Here is a 15,686-nt window from a genome sequence, read left to right as displayed (position 1 = left end):
TAAATAAATGGATCTAAGACATATGCAATATTGATATTCCATCTATGGCAAATCATTAAAAAAAACAGCTCACCTTCCAACTGTACAGTAAAATAATATGTTTTATTGTTGTATTCACAATTCACCGATGAACATTAGAAACCAGAAAACACTGTCCCATTTTATTCCAAGTTTACACTGATATCTACAATGTGCCTACATCACCGTGGAGGATCAGTCACTGCCCACAGACGGCTTCCTAAAGCATCCGTTGAGTTCATTTCAGCACAAGATAAATAAAGACAATGAAACACATATTATACTTCCATGAGAGGTATTTGAAACAATGTAATACAACATTAGCTCTATGATTATTGGCCTTATTGTACACCTCCAAAACACAATCATCTAACATGATACAATCAGACCAGAATACTGTACTATAGGGTATTAAAGTGCTCAAATAGAATTCTCCACGAGTTTTTTTTTGTTTTTTTTTGGTAATAGAAGGTTTTCATGCTCTGATACCATCCTCCTAATTAAATATGTCTAGAAATTGCCTGAATTACACAACGCTAGCATAATGTGTACTTGTGTACTTCCCCAGTGGCAATTAGTGGAGAGCCAGATTGGATCTTAAAAATAACCACCGTAGTTGGCAGCAGCTTGAAACGCCTTACAACTGAACCCCTAAATGAGCAAACTCCGAAGTGAGATAAATACGATACACCTGCTGAAAGAAACTAGATAGATATGAAAAATGAGACCGAAGTGACCTTAAGATAGTGTTTATCAAGTGTCTTTTCATTTTTCTGTCGCTTTGGCCTGCAGCCACCTGCCAGTTAGCGCCGCAGTCGATCCATGCAATCTCAAGTCACAGTCTCGACCAATCTTCATGGAAATGTTCAAGTTGTGTCCAATCCCAGTCCCTCAAGGGCCAAAATGCACTTCTGAGAACTCCACCACTAATTAGTCAAACGCACAGGCGTCTGACCAACTGTCAAAAACAGCTGGAAGCCGTCTGGCTCATGAGTGTTGTGGATGTTTCTAAAATTACTGCAAGGTTAGTTGTTATGCTATATTTCGTATTTTCCAAAAATGCAACCGACAAAAATCAATGACATCTTTTTCCCACATTTCTATTTTTTATTTTGATTTTGTCCTGCAGCTCGAAACCCCTTCTTTCCGTTGAAGGTGTCGTTTTTAGAAAGCAGGTTTTAGGTTTCACTCAAAAGGAAAACTAAAGCCGGCAGGAAATGATGTTCACAACACATTCGGTGTCCTAGCATGTGCAAAAACTAGAGTTATCTTGCGATAACTACACACGTTTTCTAATGATTCCGGGGTAATTCATTTTATTATCTACCTTATCCAGAAAATAAGTATAGTCACCCTGACCTAACACGGTATATCGGCTTGATTTATGGACTCGTTTAACTCATCTGTATTCTCTCAAGAAAACAAAGAACTCACGCACCATCTCAAGAAGACGGACTTGTTTTGTTGCGATAGCTGGATACATTAACCTGTTCAACAAGATAACAGGCTCAGTTATCTTGGGATAATGCAATAATTAACATGTGATATCAGGATAACGGAATTTTAAAAAAAGGAACTGAGTTCGGTCTTCAGATGGTATAGTTATGACAATATAAATATAAAATATGACTTTCAAAATTCTGCATGATAAAGTTTGTAATGTTGGTTGGTTTCTCAAAGAAAGCAATACAGGAAATAACGAAACGTTCGTGACATCATGTGATCCTTTACTTGCAGAGAAAGGCATGATGGACTGACTGCAGCAGACCAGAATTTAAGATTAACGGGTCTGAATCTGTATTTCAGTCAGAGTGAAGTCACCAAATGAGGATGGCAGTGAGAAAGGGTGGTAGAAACAATGTAAAAAGTGTGATAATACTGCACACAAGAGGAAATATAAACATGATTACCGTCGAAGTCACTACAAATACGAGGACGTGCCCTCAATGATCCCCCGAGAGTTAAATAAACGTGGAATGATCGAATACTGTGAGCTTAAACACCTCCGGCTCATTAAGACTAAGAGTTTGAGCTGATCTAAATCTGTCATACATTTTAGTCTGTACTAAATTGAGACTAATCCAACTGTGGAGATGTGAAAATTGATTCCAGCTGAGAGAAACAGGGGAAAAAAAGGGTCAGGATACGTTTTTTCTCATTTGGCCCACTGCGGTCACATACTGTATATATATAAAAGTTACCACCGTGTGGGTGAGATTCAGCACCTTTTTTTCTTCTTCTTTTCTTTCAGGACTAATTGTCAGAGGGCTAATTTCATCGCACCTTTTAAGACTTTTGGGTCGCTGTAAACAATGTGGTGGCAAATACAATGAAGGACTGCAAAATAACCTTTACTCTGTCGGCATATTGAGCCTTTTTCTCTTTGGTATTACAGGCGATTTGACTTAGAAGTGAAAGGTTACAGAGTTCCAAATTTCCTGTGGAATGCTTGTTGAAATGCTAAGTCTGAATGCCCTCTGTAAATATATCTATTCACCAGTTTACTTTTGGATTATACAGGAAATCAAAGATCGCAAACATTCCGTAAACAAACACGTAAAAAAAAAAAAAAAAAAAAAAAATATATATATATATATACACTGAAAACATTTTTTATACATATTAATACACAATATTAGCTCACAATTAGAATGTATTTCTGATCTTTGTAAACATTGTGACTTGTATATACATGAATAAGCAGCATAACACTGGACCATCTAGAATGTTTGTTTGTTTTTTGTTTTTTTAATTGTCATGGGTTTTTGTCCACAGCAAACTTCACCCTCGGAATTCCAGGGAAATTTAAGATTTTCTAGTTATTCACTCCTTTTTTTTAACATTCCACTGGAAACTTTCTTGCATGCTGTGATTTAAGTGGGATCGCTTTTTTGTTGTTGTTTTGAATACTTTGAAGTGTTAGTTTTATCTCAACTTTTAGCGACCCTGAAGAGAGACAGTCAATCTTCAAAGAAATATTCAAATTTTGGCATCATGATATGTGTGTGCGAGGGTGTGTGAGTGAGTGAGTGAGCGCGCGCGTGTGTGTGTGTGCGTTTTTCTGAAGATGAATAAGAAGCATTCATTTGAACTGAGTAAAATCAGTTGAGAGAGTACGAATTATCAATAACTGTACATTTTGAAACAGAAAATGAACACAGTCGTACATAACCAGCCTCCTTGGGAGAGAAGTGTTGAACATGTTAAAACAGCTAAAATTATTTTTTAAAAAATAGGCGCAATACAACAGAGGACTTCAATTACCTGAGTACCTTCCCTTTTACACTGAAGTGGATTTAAATCGATGCAGAACAAAAATGCCGGCAAGAATGAATCAAATGGGATTGAAAGCAAGATTAAGGCTGTTCATGGCAACTCGTGATTTATGCACAAAAAATGACAGATAAAAATTATGGCAGTGGAAAAGAAGAAAAAAAAATGTCTGTCTGTTCTCAGACTTTTACACATTCACTGTGGCAGGTGGTTGGTGAAAGAGTTTTTGAATTTGCCACAATAATAAGGGTCATCATCCCCGAGAGAGGGGGCCCAGCTCATAAACCTCTTCACACTGAGCTCATCAGCTGGCAATGTTCTCGATTCACAGGAGAAAAAGCTGACAGCGGTGGAGCTCGCAGCGTTTCCCCTTCAGACCATCCTGAGTTCAAGATTTGTTTTCTTCCAGTTTTGTATCCTTACACACAAAGATGTCACATGACTGTCTCCCTCTCCTCCTCCACCACCGGTGAGGGTTTCTCATCCTCGCAGGGTCGCGTTGGAGCAGAATGTTGTTCTTCAGGAATGTGGAGCTCCTGGCCGGATGAAGGTATCGAATTCTCAGAGACAGAACCATTCTTCACGTACCCGGGGAGGTTGCGGTGTCCATTCACAGGCACCGGCCCCAGCCTGGTGGTGAGGTGGAGGGCCAGCGGTCCCCTGGCAGTGACGTTGGTAACACTCGTGTGTGATACCATAGGTCCATAGCTGTAGGTGTTACTGCCGCTCCGAGCTTTCCTCTTAAAGTCCAGAGCCAGAGTCCTCCTGCTCCAGGACTTCTTGATCTCAGCTTGCACCTTTGAAGAGAAGTTGAATTGTCTTACATTTCAAATATGACGTAGGTGGATTGTTGTAAGATGCTAAAATGCTAAAAGTTCTTACCTCCCCATTGCAAAAGCAGTATATGATGGCTACCAAGAAACCCTGGAAAAGAGTAAAGATTTATTCTTCCTGCTTCATTCATGAATTACCAGGGCAGCCATCTTTAGTGGCAATATGACATTGACAACTGATCATATTATTTTTACCTGGAAGGAGTTGAATAGCATCTCATAGTGCATCTGGATCTGCCAGGGGATCCCAGACACGTCTGTGTAAGGCATGGCGTTGAATATGATGTAGTGGACACCAAACAGCGGCATCAGCACCAACGTGGACTTCAACAGTTTTCTGTGACAGAAACAGTTAAATGATAGCAAAAAATAAATAAATAAATAAATCATTGTCTTCTATAAACTTGTCAAAAGTCAGGATTTTTTAAGATTTGTTTGCCATCACTGCAAGATTTCACTTTGGAAATAAGGACTTATGATCATTTCTGATATTTATATACTCAAAGACCCATTAAGGAATAGCAAAAATAATCCACCAAGCAGCAGTAATTACCTTCGCCCTTAGGCGGTTCATGACAGTAAAGGTTAGATGATTACATGCCATTTGTAATCCTCCACTGCAATCTAATCTCATGACATGAATGCAATCGGTTTAAACAACTGCATGATCTATGACACTGGCGGCGATGTTCACGACACTAATAAATCAAGAGTTGCAGCTGCTCCCGTGAGCGAATGTAAAAAGCAGTTGAGAAGAAACCTCAGCACCTGTACTGTTGCCTTGTGTCACATCTTCCAGCATTTGTTTCTCGCAGTTTAGTTGCCAAGACTCTGATGATGTTCAGAAATAATATAAAATTAACCTGGAACAGAAATAGAAACATAAGCACATAAATGTATATAACTGAAAATATAATGAGGTGAATTATCCAGCGACTGTAGCACCACAGGTGTATCAAAATACTGTAATTTACCCCCGGAGCAGCAGGAGAAAGCAGCCAGGATACTCACCACGACAGCTGCCAGGATAGGCACTTGATATATCCATTTCAAATTGCCTGCGCTTAAGTCCCAACACCTGCAGTAGATAAACAACAAAACAGGGATCAACAGAAGATAAACTGGGATTAAGCTGCTTTGTGTGAGGAGCCAGTGTTTCTGCTCCACGCTGGTGTCCCAAATGAGCCCTGGCATCGTTTCATCAAATGATGGGATTTAGAAAGAGATCTGAATAAGTCTTCGCTCTTCTCCACTTTCTCAGATTAATCTGAAGGCTTGGACACAAATATCAGATAGCATCCGTCAAGATGGGATTCATTTTGTTGATTCCTTGATTAATCACGACCGTTTTAACATGAAACCCCTGGATTTAGAAGTGCAAGACAAAAATATTGCACAAGCTTGCAGATACACAGACACTCTTCCAGGTTCAATGGACACTCCTCAACTTTTAAATTCCAACCGATCTAAGTAACTGTAGATAAAGAAAGTAGATGGCACTAAGTTGGTGTTTGGCAGTTGAGGTCACAAAGTAAAGCTTTCAACCTTGTCTTCACGGCACATTTGTTAATAATTTGTCTGTTGCGAAGACTGAATCAATATTTTTAGGCTTCTAATATTTTGTGTTGTTTTTCGAGGTGTCTGTTAAATGAAGCTTGCCACTCACATCTCATCAGATATAAATCATTTGTAAAACCACTGATGTGAGATGGAGATTTTACGCCTTCTCTGCTGTACCTCAAGGAAACGATCACGTCCTGAATTAAGTCTTTATTATTCATGCACTTCACTTACTCTGTATCTGCAAATGTGGCTCTCACAGTGGCCCAGACTGTCACAAACATGGCTGGAACACCTGAAAAATACAGTTTTATAATCCTTGAAGTGATGTATTCTATATAAAAATCCATCACAGTCCATTATTTGGCTCATATGAGAAGGACCTGGGTGACACAGCATCCACATTGTATGCGCTGTGCTTCTGCAAGTAATAGCGCACAGTGTGTACAATGCAGGAGCCGTGAAGCCCGGATTCATGCACTTTCCATCTTCTTCAATAAATTAGTGTGCAACTTCAGAAAAGGATTTCATGGTGACATCACTTTAAAAAAAACAACTAATCATCTCATAAAAAATTCACTACCTTGTATGTAGTGCTTTAATTGTATTAAATCTACTGATATTGTATTCACATACAAATAGAATATGAATGAAACAGAACTCACCCCATCCAATCAGAGTAAATCCCCACAGATACTTCCTGTCAGAGAAGAAGGTCATGAAGATGAGGCTGTGGAGGTACAAACCCTCCACCAGGATCCAGTAGTAATTGGTCGCCAGGAAGTACATGAACAGGGTCACGGCGGCCTTACAGCCGATCTATATTGGCAGGAGGAACAGATGAATCAATACGCATATTGATAAGATGCCGTGAGTAGAATGTTCATAATGTTTTAAACATTCCTTTTCATTTCTTTTCTCATTAGGCTCTGTAGCACAACATGCAGCTATTATGTTCTAGTTTAATTCTTTCTTTTTACGACAGGTAACAGTTGGAACAAAAATATTCATGTTCAAATTTAATTACTTTTGGTATAAATTGATTCCTAGACACTTTTATTTTTATTAGGCATTACATGTAATGGAATTACTAGTGGTAGTCCATCAGTACTTTGACAAGCATGTAAAACAAGACGACTAGATTAAAAAAAAAAAACAATTAAAACAAGCTACACACTTAAGACAGACTCACACAGCTAAATCAAAAACCAGAGGGGATTGTTCTAGATTAGGATTAAATAAACCTCTGGGTGTTTTTGGATGACATTTTTGAATACGCAGTCCAGTAGACTAGAAGAACTCAACACAACACACGTTGTAAAATCACACAGCAGGAGCGCTGAAGTTGATGAGGCAGTGTTGAGGGTTTGTTTGAAGTTTGACAGACGGATACATATAGATGTTTGGTTTTATCGTTTTAAGGTTTGTAAGTGAAAGTACATACAGTACTGCAGGTTTGGGAAATAGAGTATGAAGTAAAGTTTGTAGTTGCTTGTAACACAATTTCCACGCTTTAAAAACCAGTTATAGTTGATTGTCTTAAATGAAGTACAGCTTTTAGGGATAGGAAGCATTTGAAGGTTCTACTTGAGAGGCTCAGGGACACTTTCACCTGGTCACAGGTGAGAATGAGTCCGGAAACTTTAGCATCGTTGTGCATCTGTGGTGAACACCAACTTCAAAGCCATTTTAACATACTGTCCTACGATAGATAATATGTATAATTCTGCATTCAAAGAGGTTTACATGTGTTTGGAGTCGTGGTTGCTTAAAAGTGTCTAAGCAGGACTACAGACATCCTGAACGATCGGCATTAACACAATAAAAACAGAAGCTTATTCATGGTGAAATCATGCATCTGCTGTGTCGTTTTGTTCATAGCAGCATGACGTTAGCTTCGTAACGACTGCATTTACACCTCAAAAATCATAAAAGTGGCATTTATTCATGATGATTATGACTAGTAAATTGGGGTTCGACCGGTTATTTTCAACAATGATTGAAAATCCAATGTACAGCTCACATTGGCTTTTGGTTGCAGGAACCCGTGGTGGTGCTAAGTCAAGGGTTATTCTCCAAAAAACACATAATCCCTGACACGTCGGGGTACTGCTACATGATAGCCTTGTTGATGCTGCAGCCTCAGCTCAAAAGCTGGCTGAGGGAGCCGATGCATCATTGACTAGAGGGGGCGAAGGTACGTCGAAGGCTTGCCACATGTTTGGCTTGGATGACGACAGAAAGTGGTGGTCGGATCTGAGTTGCAGTGAGGGTGGTGGAGGATTGATTAGCGTTTTGAAAGTGGAAAATAATTTCGGAGTATCCGATTACCAAGGACAGAAAGTCTGCAGGACCATGTTTGGTAGTACTAGACAACACCATTTCTTACTCATTCACAGAACCACCCATTTGTCCTGGTGGAGGGTAAATGACAACCGCAGAGACTTTAACAGGAGCAGTCATCATCAGAGCATGCAATTCAAAAGAGATTTATTTCTTTGGAGGCAACACTTTAGTGAGTTTCCGTTTGTTGAAAATGAGAAAGCCAGCCTCACCTCCTCACCCCGACAGAGTGGAGGTATGGGATAAATGTGTCGTTAGTGGAGAGTGCAGCAGCGGGTAGCACCATTTTCTGGTTTGATCAGACCCAGTTACTCTAGACTTAGTACAGGCAGGAGAGAAATCTGCTTAGCTAACTGCAGACTGGATAAGGACGAACATGTGGGTGAGGAGGACAGCCAGATTTCTCGGCATGGAAGCACATTGTGTTGAGTGCAGACAGAGATGAAGAGCTCAGGGTGAAGTGGAGGGTTTGCTTCCTTGCTGCGACATTGCTGATACATTCGCAGGTTTTCAATGGAGCAGGTCTAAACACCATGGCAGCGCCAGACCATTTCTACAGCCAGAGGTTGTTGAGACTTAAATGAACCTGACTGTCGTGTCAATGTGTCAGAATTGATTGAATGGAGCTGAAGATTTCAGATCAGCAACACTAACGAGGCCCTAAACTGTCCTAAAACTACCATAAATTGGCCACAATAATAATAATAACAACAATAATAATAATGGTATTTTAGAGCATTTTACAAGGAAAAAAAGTGCCTTGGATGTATCACCTGCCTGTTTTATATAAAAATTTGAATACTTTAATAAGTATTGAAATAAGAAATACAATTATCACACTGATTTACAGCAGAGATTATTAGACAACTACATATGTTCAAGTATTTATCCTTTGGAAATTTATATAATCAAATTTATTCTATAGCATGTGATTTTTCTTCGGCCCCTTGGCAGTCTTTGATTAGAGAACGATCAATATCGAAAACCACAAGAGACACAAGTTGTTGAATTCATTAAATTCAATTAAAAAAAAACAAAACAAATGACAAAGACAACTTCCAAACTGGTTGTCCCAAATCTCTGCCTTTATTATTCCACACTAATTAAGTATATAAATTTATATAAATGTATATATTTATATAAATATATATATTTATATAAATGTATATATATATATACACATTTTTATATATATATATATATATATATATATATATATATATATATATATATATATATATATATATATATATATATATATATATATATATATATATATATATATACATACATACATATATACCTCATTGTGGATTACTTGTGTTTGAACACAGGTTAATAGTGACCCATTCAATGTTATGTGCTGTGGTATCGACGGACTGTGTGAAAGTCTCAGGAGTGTGTAGTTATTAAGGCAGCTATTGATTGTACTCTTTTACCTTTAAGCCGTTCTCCAGCCTCAGCTGTTGCTCCTCCCGCGCAACGTCATGGATTTTAACGGTATATTCCTCTCAGCACTCTACTGATTACCAGCCTTCAATTAATCTCCCATTTCCCATCAATCCGTGAGTGTATCAGTGGCTTTTGCCCATCTCATACGACAGTATATTTCTTTCTATGAATTTCCTCATTTTCTCAGTTTAGGAATTAGAGTAGAAAGATGTTAATAATTAAGTTCTTCCCATGGATGCTAATTGTTAGAAATATGCGGTCAAAGTCAGATGAATTAGAAAAACTCATTGTTTACACTGTATTCTGTTAGACCTGTAATATAAATTCAATTTTCTTTTTCTGTACTGTCGTTTTGTGAAAAGAGGCCAAACTTAAAATGTTGTCAAAGAAAAAAAAAAGATCTTTTTAATTTCGTTTTGCAAAAAACAATTACTCACATTACTCGGCGGTCACGAGTTCCTTCTTTCCTTTTAAGTCACCTTACTACAGCGAAGCAGTTTTAATCCAACAGTACAAACATGGCGAGATGTAACACTGAAGTATCCGTTGCACAAATTGTTTGTTTTCATATTAAAGCGAGCATGAAAAGCAGCCAGTTTATCCTTGTTTTAAACCTGAGACTGAAAGGAGAAGCCAAGCTCTGACCCAGTAAAAGCTTGGCATGGTGACAAATACTACAGTTTATTTGCTTCAGCTCTGGAAAAGCAGGTGATACTTTGCAAAGACCACATCCTCGTAGGAAGCAAAATGTTTTACACCCATCTCCACAACGAGTCAGATTTTTTTGGCCAAGTATCGCAATCAAATATTGATTCATATTTTGATTTTGTTTGGATAAAAATATGGAATCTTTCTTTACTTATCACGCAATAAAACTTTAACAATTCATTTCATATCCATACTTTATGTTCTGCCCATCTATGTGTGTTTTAGCTGTTGATGTACTCACAAACTGGGTTTTGTGGGCTGGGGGAGCCTCAGTGATGGACTTGAGGTCTTCCACTGTGACTCTTTCCATGTCCTCTAGGGCAGATCCAGAGTAGAGCACAACATCTTTCACGAATATACTTATCGCCCTCAGCATGTAGGACACAAATAGGTGCATGTGGATGTAGTTCCTGGTGCAGTGCAATCGTCTGAAGGGAAAAAAGAACAAGAGGTCAGAAGACGAAACCCTTGAAAAGAGCCTGTTTGTGTGGGCTGGCACGCTTTCATGTCAGACTGTGTAAAAGCGCTCACGCACGCACGCACTCACACACACACAAACGCACGCACAAACAATACTAATCCTAATTAGAGCCAGCTGATTTCCACGCTGACTATAACGCATTCTTTAGATTTAGGGGCTTGAAAACACACAAATATTGAATTGCGAGGCTCAAAGTGAGCTGTAAAAACAAAATTGCAAGCATGTGTACAGAAGTTTCAAAAGCATGCGGATTTCCTTCCAGACAAGCACGAGTTTATCTGTCAAAATGTCTTCCAAAACATCCTGTCTGAGCAGGGTGAGCTTTGAGGTCAGGCATCAATACGGGAATGCAGCTAAGAGCGATAAAGGTTACATCATAATATTAGAAGAAAATGGCTTGCGATCATTTTTACTGAGTGCTTATTATTAGAATTGGAGAAAATAAAAAGTCCCATTTAATCAAATCTCAATACATCAATGAGAGGCTAGTTCCTTCTGCCTTTTTAATGAGCTAAATATTTGACAAGCTATCCTGACAGAACTATTGATTCAAAGTGGTGGGCGAAAACTAATCTAGCACACATTTCCCTGGTGAAAACACGGAACATAACTGCTAATGTGAAATATCTCTTTTCTCTGCCTGGAAAACATTTATGAGCTCTCCTGTCTGAAAGCTGACATGTTGAGGTGAGACATAGCTGGAGTACTTTGGAGCCAGAATGTCAGATGGGCCCCTGGGATAACTTATTAAACTCATTTGGCCCGTAGATTTCCTGGTGCCAGTTGGGAGCGTTCCTAAAGTCTTCTGACTGCCTGCCTGTACAGCAAGTCACGCTGGTGGGAGCATTGGTAAACAGCGGTTTCACATCGATTCCTGATACTCCCTATGCCCGAAAAAAGCAAATAATGACGAATGCGCCCCGAATTAATTAGCCAGGAAACAAATATGAAATTGTTGCACTCAATTCAACCTTGTTTAAGAGTTTTTATCATTTATTAACTGTTGCACTGAAGCAAGAGATAGAAATGCTAATGATAACAGTAATATCTTTCAATTTAACATATTTAATATGTTTCCCTAGGGTGAGGAAGAAGCACCACACACACACACACACGCACACACACACACACACACACGCGCACACACACACACACGCACACACACACACACGCACACACACACACACACACACACACACACACAAACACACTCCTGGAGGCTTGACAGACACGCAACAAAACAATTACTTGTTGGTTATTTGTCATTGAAACCCTGTGGGGGGTTCAGTGTGGAAACCAGCTAAATGTCAGATGATGAAGGCTGTACTGCTGCAAGGCATCCTCAAAGACAGACGTATCATAGTTAAAAGTCAAAGTAAAAGTCAAAGGTAATACGTTTTGCATGCTGCGCTACGATGCCGTGACATGCAAGCTCGTCCCGGCCATGATAAAGCGATCATGGCAATATTACCATCAAATGTATGTTTTGGTTTCCAACTGATCACATGATACACAGTGGTATGGTCTTGTTCTCCTCTGCAATTGCTTCTGTTATTGATCCTGAATCTGAGTCTCTGGGGGAACCTTGTTTAAGCGATTGAAAAATGACAGTGCTAGCATCGACTCACCGAAAATAACCCAAGATGACCACAGCCACCATGAGAGATCCAAGCGAGATAGAATAGCCCACTGTGTAGATGAGATACAGGCGGTGAAAAACATCCTGGTGGAAGAGGAAGGTATAATTTGTTAGAACCTCAACGGAGATGAAAAATGGATGGAAACATGAGGCCTATTAAGCCTGCAGCTCACTGTACGCCCCCTTCACTGTCACTCTCATTGGGTTTCACTTTAATACTTTTTCTTTAAAAAAAAAAAAGGACCAAAAATCAACTCCGACAACACTCTCAAGTAAGCCAAATGTTAAAAAAACAAACAAACCTGTAAAAGAAACATTTTTGGGGAATATATTCAGTATAATTGAAAGCGCACATTTACATTCATACAATAAAACTCTCTTATTTGGTGTGTTTCAACATTACTGTAAATTAAGATGATCAGATAACCGAGGAAGAATGTAAACTTGGTTAATCTATCATGAATTCATAATTTGTATGACATTACATGATTAAACCAGCAGATTACATGCCAATAAAAAAACAATTTTTTGGTTAATAAACGTGTCTTTGAAAAGCAGCAAGCACTACTAAAGTCTGTTGTACTTACTAATATTCAATTCAGAATTAAAAAAAAAAAATCTTTCAGGAGTTCTTTATTTGACTTTTCACATGACGAAACATAAAATTTAGACAAAGAATCTTAAGGAAGTGCATACATCCGAGCTGTTATGTGCTAAGAATTCTACATACGATCTTTTTTCACCTCACCCTTCTGCTCATCGCGACTCCCTTAGTCTTTGTCAGTCTACTTGTATTTATCTAAAAGTGAGAAAATTCTCCAAATACATATACAAAACAAAATTAAACAATAATACATTTCTGCTAACATAAAGTAAACCACGTTCAAGAAATTCCACGACCTTAATATTTGTTTGGAGTTAGTGAGAAAGAAAAGTTTGAGAGATTTGTATATATTCTGTTGCAATTCCAGGCTCAATCAGTTAGAAACATCCTCTCCTCCTGGCGCCGGAGATAGTCGAGTAGCTAAAGGTGACTGATTAAAACTGGCTTTGTTGAGCGTGACAGCGTTGAGAACGTCTGGGTGGGGAACACCAGTCGTTCAGCTGTGGTGGTGGTGCTGCTGCTGCTTCTGGGGATGTGGGGGGTTGGGGGGGTATAAGTAGAGCCACTAACCAGGCCGTTTGACATGCTGAGGGGTTCAAGAACCTCCACTGCTGTTATCATTTAGCACCAGGCTGCTGTGCCAAAAAACCATGTATCTAAGTAGTGGTGGTGGTGGTCTGCGGCAGCGAGGGTGGGGGGTGGGGATTTTCACTGGTGCATATGTATTTGTCATTAACTACTTCAACGGCTCCCATGGGAGACCATCGACGTTTACATCTGAAAGCAAACCGAAGGGCGCCATGATGAGGTTTGCCCACATCCTCCACAAGTCGTTGGGGGTGGGGGTGGATGTCAAAGATCAAACTATAATTATGATCTGAGTACATGGCTCTGACTAGTTGCTCTATATCCCCCATTTGTTTCTGCAAACTCCAGAATTGTTAACGGACAGAAACATTAACAGTTACAGTATTTCTGTACTTCAGTTTTGTGTGTCAGCAGAAGTAAGCAAAAACTGATGGCCGATTTCAACAAAACTTGGTGGAGGGTCGCAGCCGTGACCAAGAAGAATCCATTAAATACAGGGTTAGGTAACTCACAGTGCCACCTGGTGATTACAGGAAGTAAGCCTGATGTAAAAACAACATCATTTAATTACGATAAACATTGCACTGTGTTGTCTTACTGTTGATGTACAGCAATGTGGTACTTGATTTAAGTGAGCTCTCCAGCGCCATCTAGCGGACACAGGAAGTGATACTTGCACCACAGCACAAATGCATTACCCTGCTCCTTCGTGCAGTTTCCTGTTATCAGGTTACACAGCAGCACTGGGGCGCACGGGCCCGCTCATCACTGCTCGCTGCTTAAATTAGAATCAGAAAATGTAAAGTGCCTAAAGTTCACCTTGGCAGTTGTTTGATCTGAAGCGCTTTCCCTCCCCCACCCTCTGCTCTACCTGTGACTCCTCTGCTGAGCAGCTCATCATCTACAAGCAGGAGTCAGACACACTCTTCACTGTCTGAGATTACTGGAGCTCAAACGTTGGATAATGTCGTGATGGTTCTGTAGTGCACATCAGGGGAAGTGTGGCCCAGTGCTGCAGCGTGGCAGCTCTCTCAAAAAAAGAATCAGGAGCTACAGAGAGTGATTCCACAGAGGAGTGCTGGTCCATTTGTGTATCTTTTGGTCTAGTAAAGAAAAAAAAAACACGATTCATTTCATCTTATTTCTACTCTATTCTACGTCTACTTTTGGTTTTATTCCAGACGTGTTTTAGTTTTTTGTTCGGAAAAATGATTCAATGAGTATCTCTGTTACAGCTTTAGCTGCCAAAATGATCACCAAACAGCATTTTTGTTCTCACGCTCAAAGCGAGATGAATGAGGGAACGGTTTCGTAGGACCCGGCTGTCCTAGCCTCAACTCCATCAAGCACCTTGAGCGTACTTGGAATGTGCCAGGTTTGATCACACATCATCTGTGCTTGACATCACTGATGCGTTTGAGTCTGGATGGAAACTGGATCCCTGCAGCCATGTTCCAAAAACTTCAGTGAACGGATCTTAAAAGGGCATAAATGAGGTTTTGGAGTGAGATATCTAAGCCATTGCTTATTTAGTCCAAATACATTCAAAACCTTTAGAAGATCTTGAAATGGATATAAAATATTTAAATGAAGGGCAGACACATAACGTAAAATGTGCTTTCTCATCATAGAGAACATTTTCGTTTTTTAGTGAGCGCCATTTGAAAACACTGCTTTAACTGGTCTTGGGTTGTTTTTCAAATTCTTTAAATGATCAAAAATCATGCTTTTTTTTTCATAATGCACTCGAGGGAACATCACTCAAACTGGTGTTGGTTTATTCATCAAATAAAAGACTTTTAGGGCAGCCAGATGAAACTTGCATCACGACATGAAGGCACATCAGACTCTCAGCAAGAGAGCTGACATTGACATTTAATTGTAATTGGAGAGTGGAAACTGAGTGGAATGTAGTCTGGCAATTGTGTAATTTTCACTAATTTCCTTTTTTATAATTGAAAGGACATTTAGCTAATTGCACATCTGTAATATTACAAAGCACCCACAGCGCCGTCCTGTCATTATCTCCTCGTCATTATCTGAACACTTCATTAAATATGACTAAAGTGTTACATATTTCAAAGGGATTATAATTGCACGGGTGAAAAGGCTGCAATATTTTCCCGAAAGGTTGTAATAGCTCATGTGTGACAAGCCTTTTCATTGCTCTTAATTATTGTGGAGGAA

At 39.3% G+C, this 15,686-nt stretch overlaps 1 protein-coding gene across 1 annotated transcript in view; it reads right to left on the bottom strand.

The window, feature by feature from the left end:
• Nucleotides 1-107: 107 nt before the first annotated feature.
• Nucleotides 108-15,686, bottom strand: part of pth1r (parathyroid hormone 1 receptor) — a 48,819-nt gene continuing 33,240 nt past the window's right edge. Inside the window, exons 5-13 of the mRNA XM_086203992.1 lie at nt 12,297-12,391; nt 10,429-10,615; nt 6,350-6,503; nt 5,919-5,979; nt 5,136-5,202; nt 4,893-4,987; nt 4,320-4,461; nt 4,174-4,215; nt 108-4,088 (exon numbers count right to left, since the gene is read on the bottom strand). Coding sequence (XP_086060118.1) covers nt 3,726-4,088; nt 4,174-4,215; nt 4,320-4,461; nt 4,893-4,987; nt 5,136-5,202; nt 5,919-5,979; nt 6,350-6,503; nt 10,429-10,615; nt 12,297-12,391 — 1,206 coding nt within the window. The 3' untranslated portion in view covers nt 108-3,725. The remainder of the gene's footprint in view (nt 4,089-4,173; nt 4,216-4,319; nt 4,462-4,892; nt 4,988-5,135; nt 5,203-5,918; nt 5,980-6,349; nt 6,504-10,428; nt 10,616-12,296; nt 12,392-15,686) is intronic.

Source organism: Aulostomus chinensis, chromosome 5, assembly GCF_037954235.1.
Source record: "Aulostomus chinensis isolate RoL2024-O1b breed Wild chromosome 5, RoL_Achi_v1.0, whole genome shotgun sequence".
In the NCBI taxonomy this organism is placed as follows: Eukaryota; Metazoa; Chordata; class Actinopteri; order Syngnathiformes; family Aulostomidae; genus Aulostomus; species Aulostomus chinensis.
Note: the sequence above shows the minus strand (reverse complement) of the source record. Positions and strands in the feature narration are given on the sequence as shown.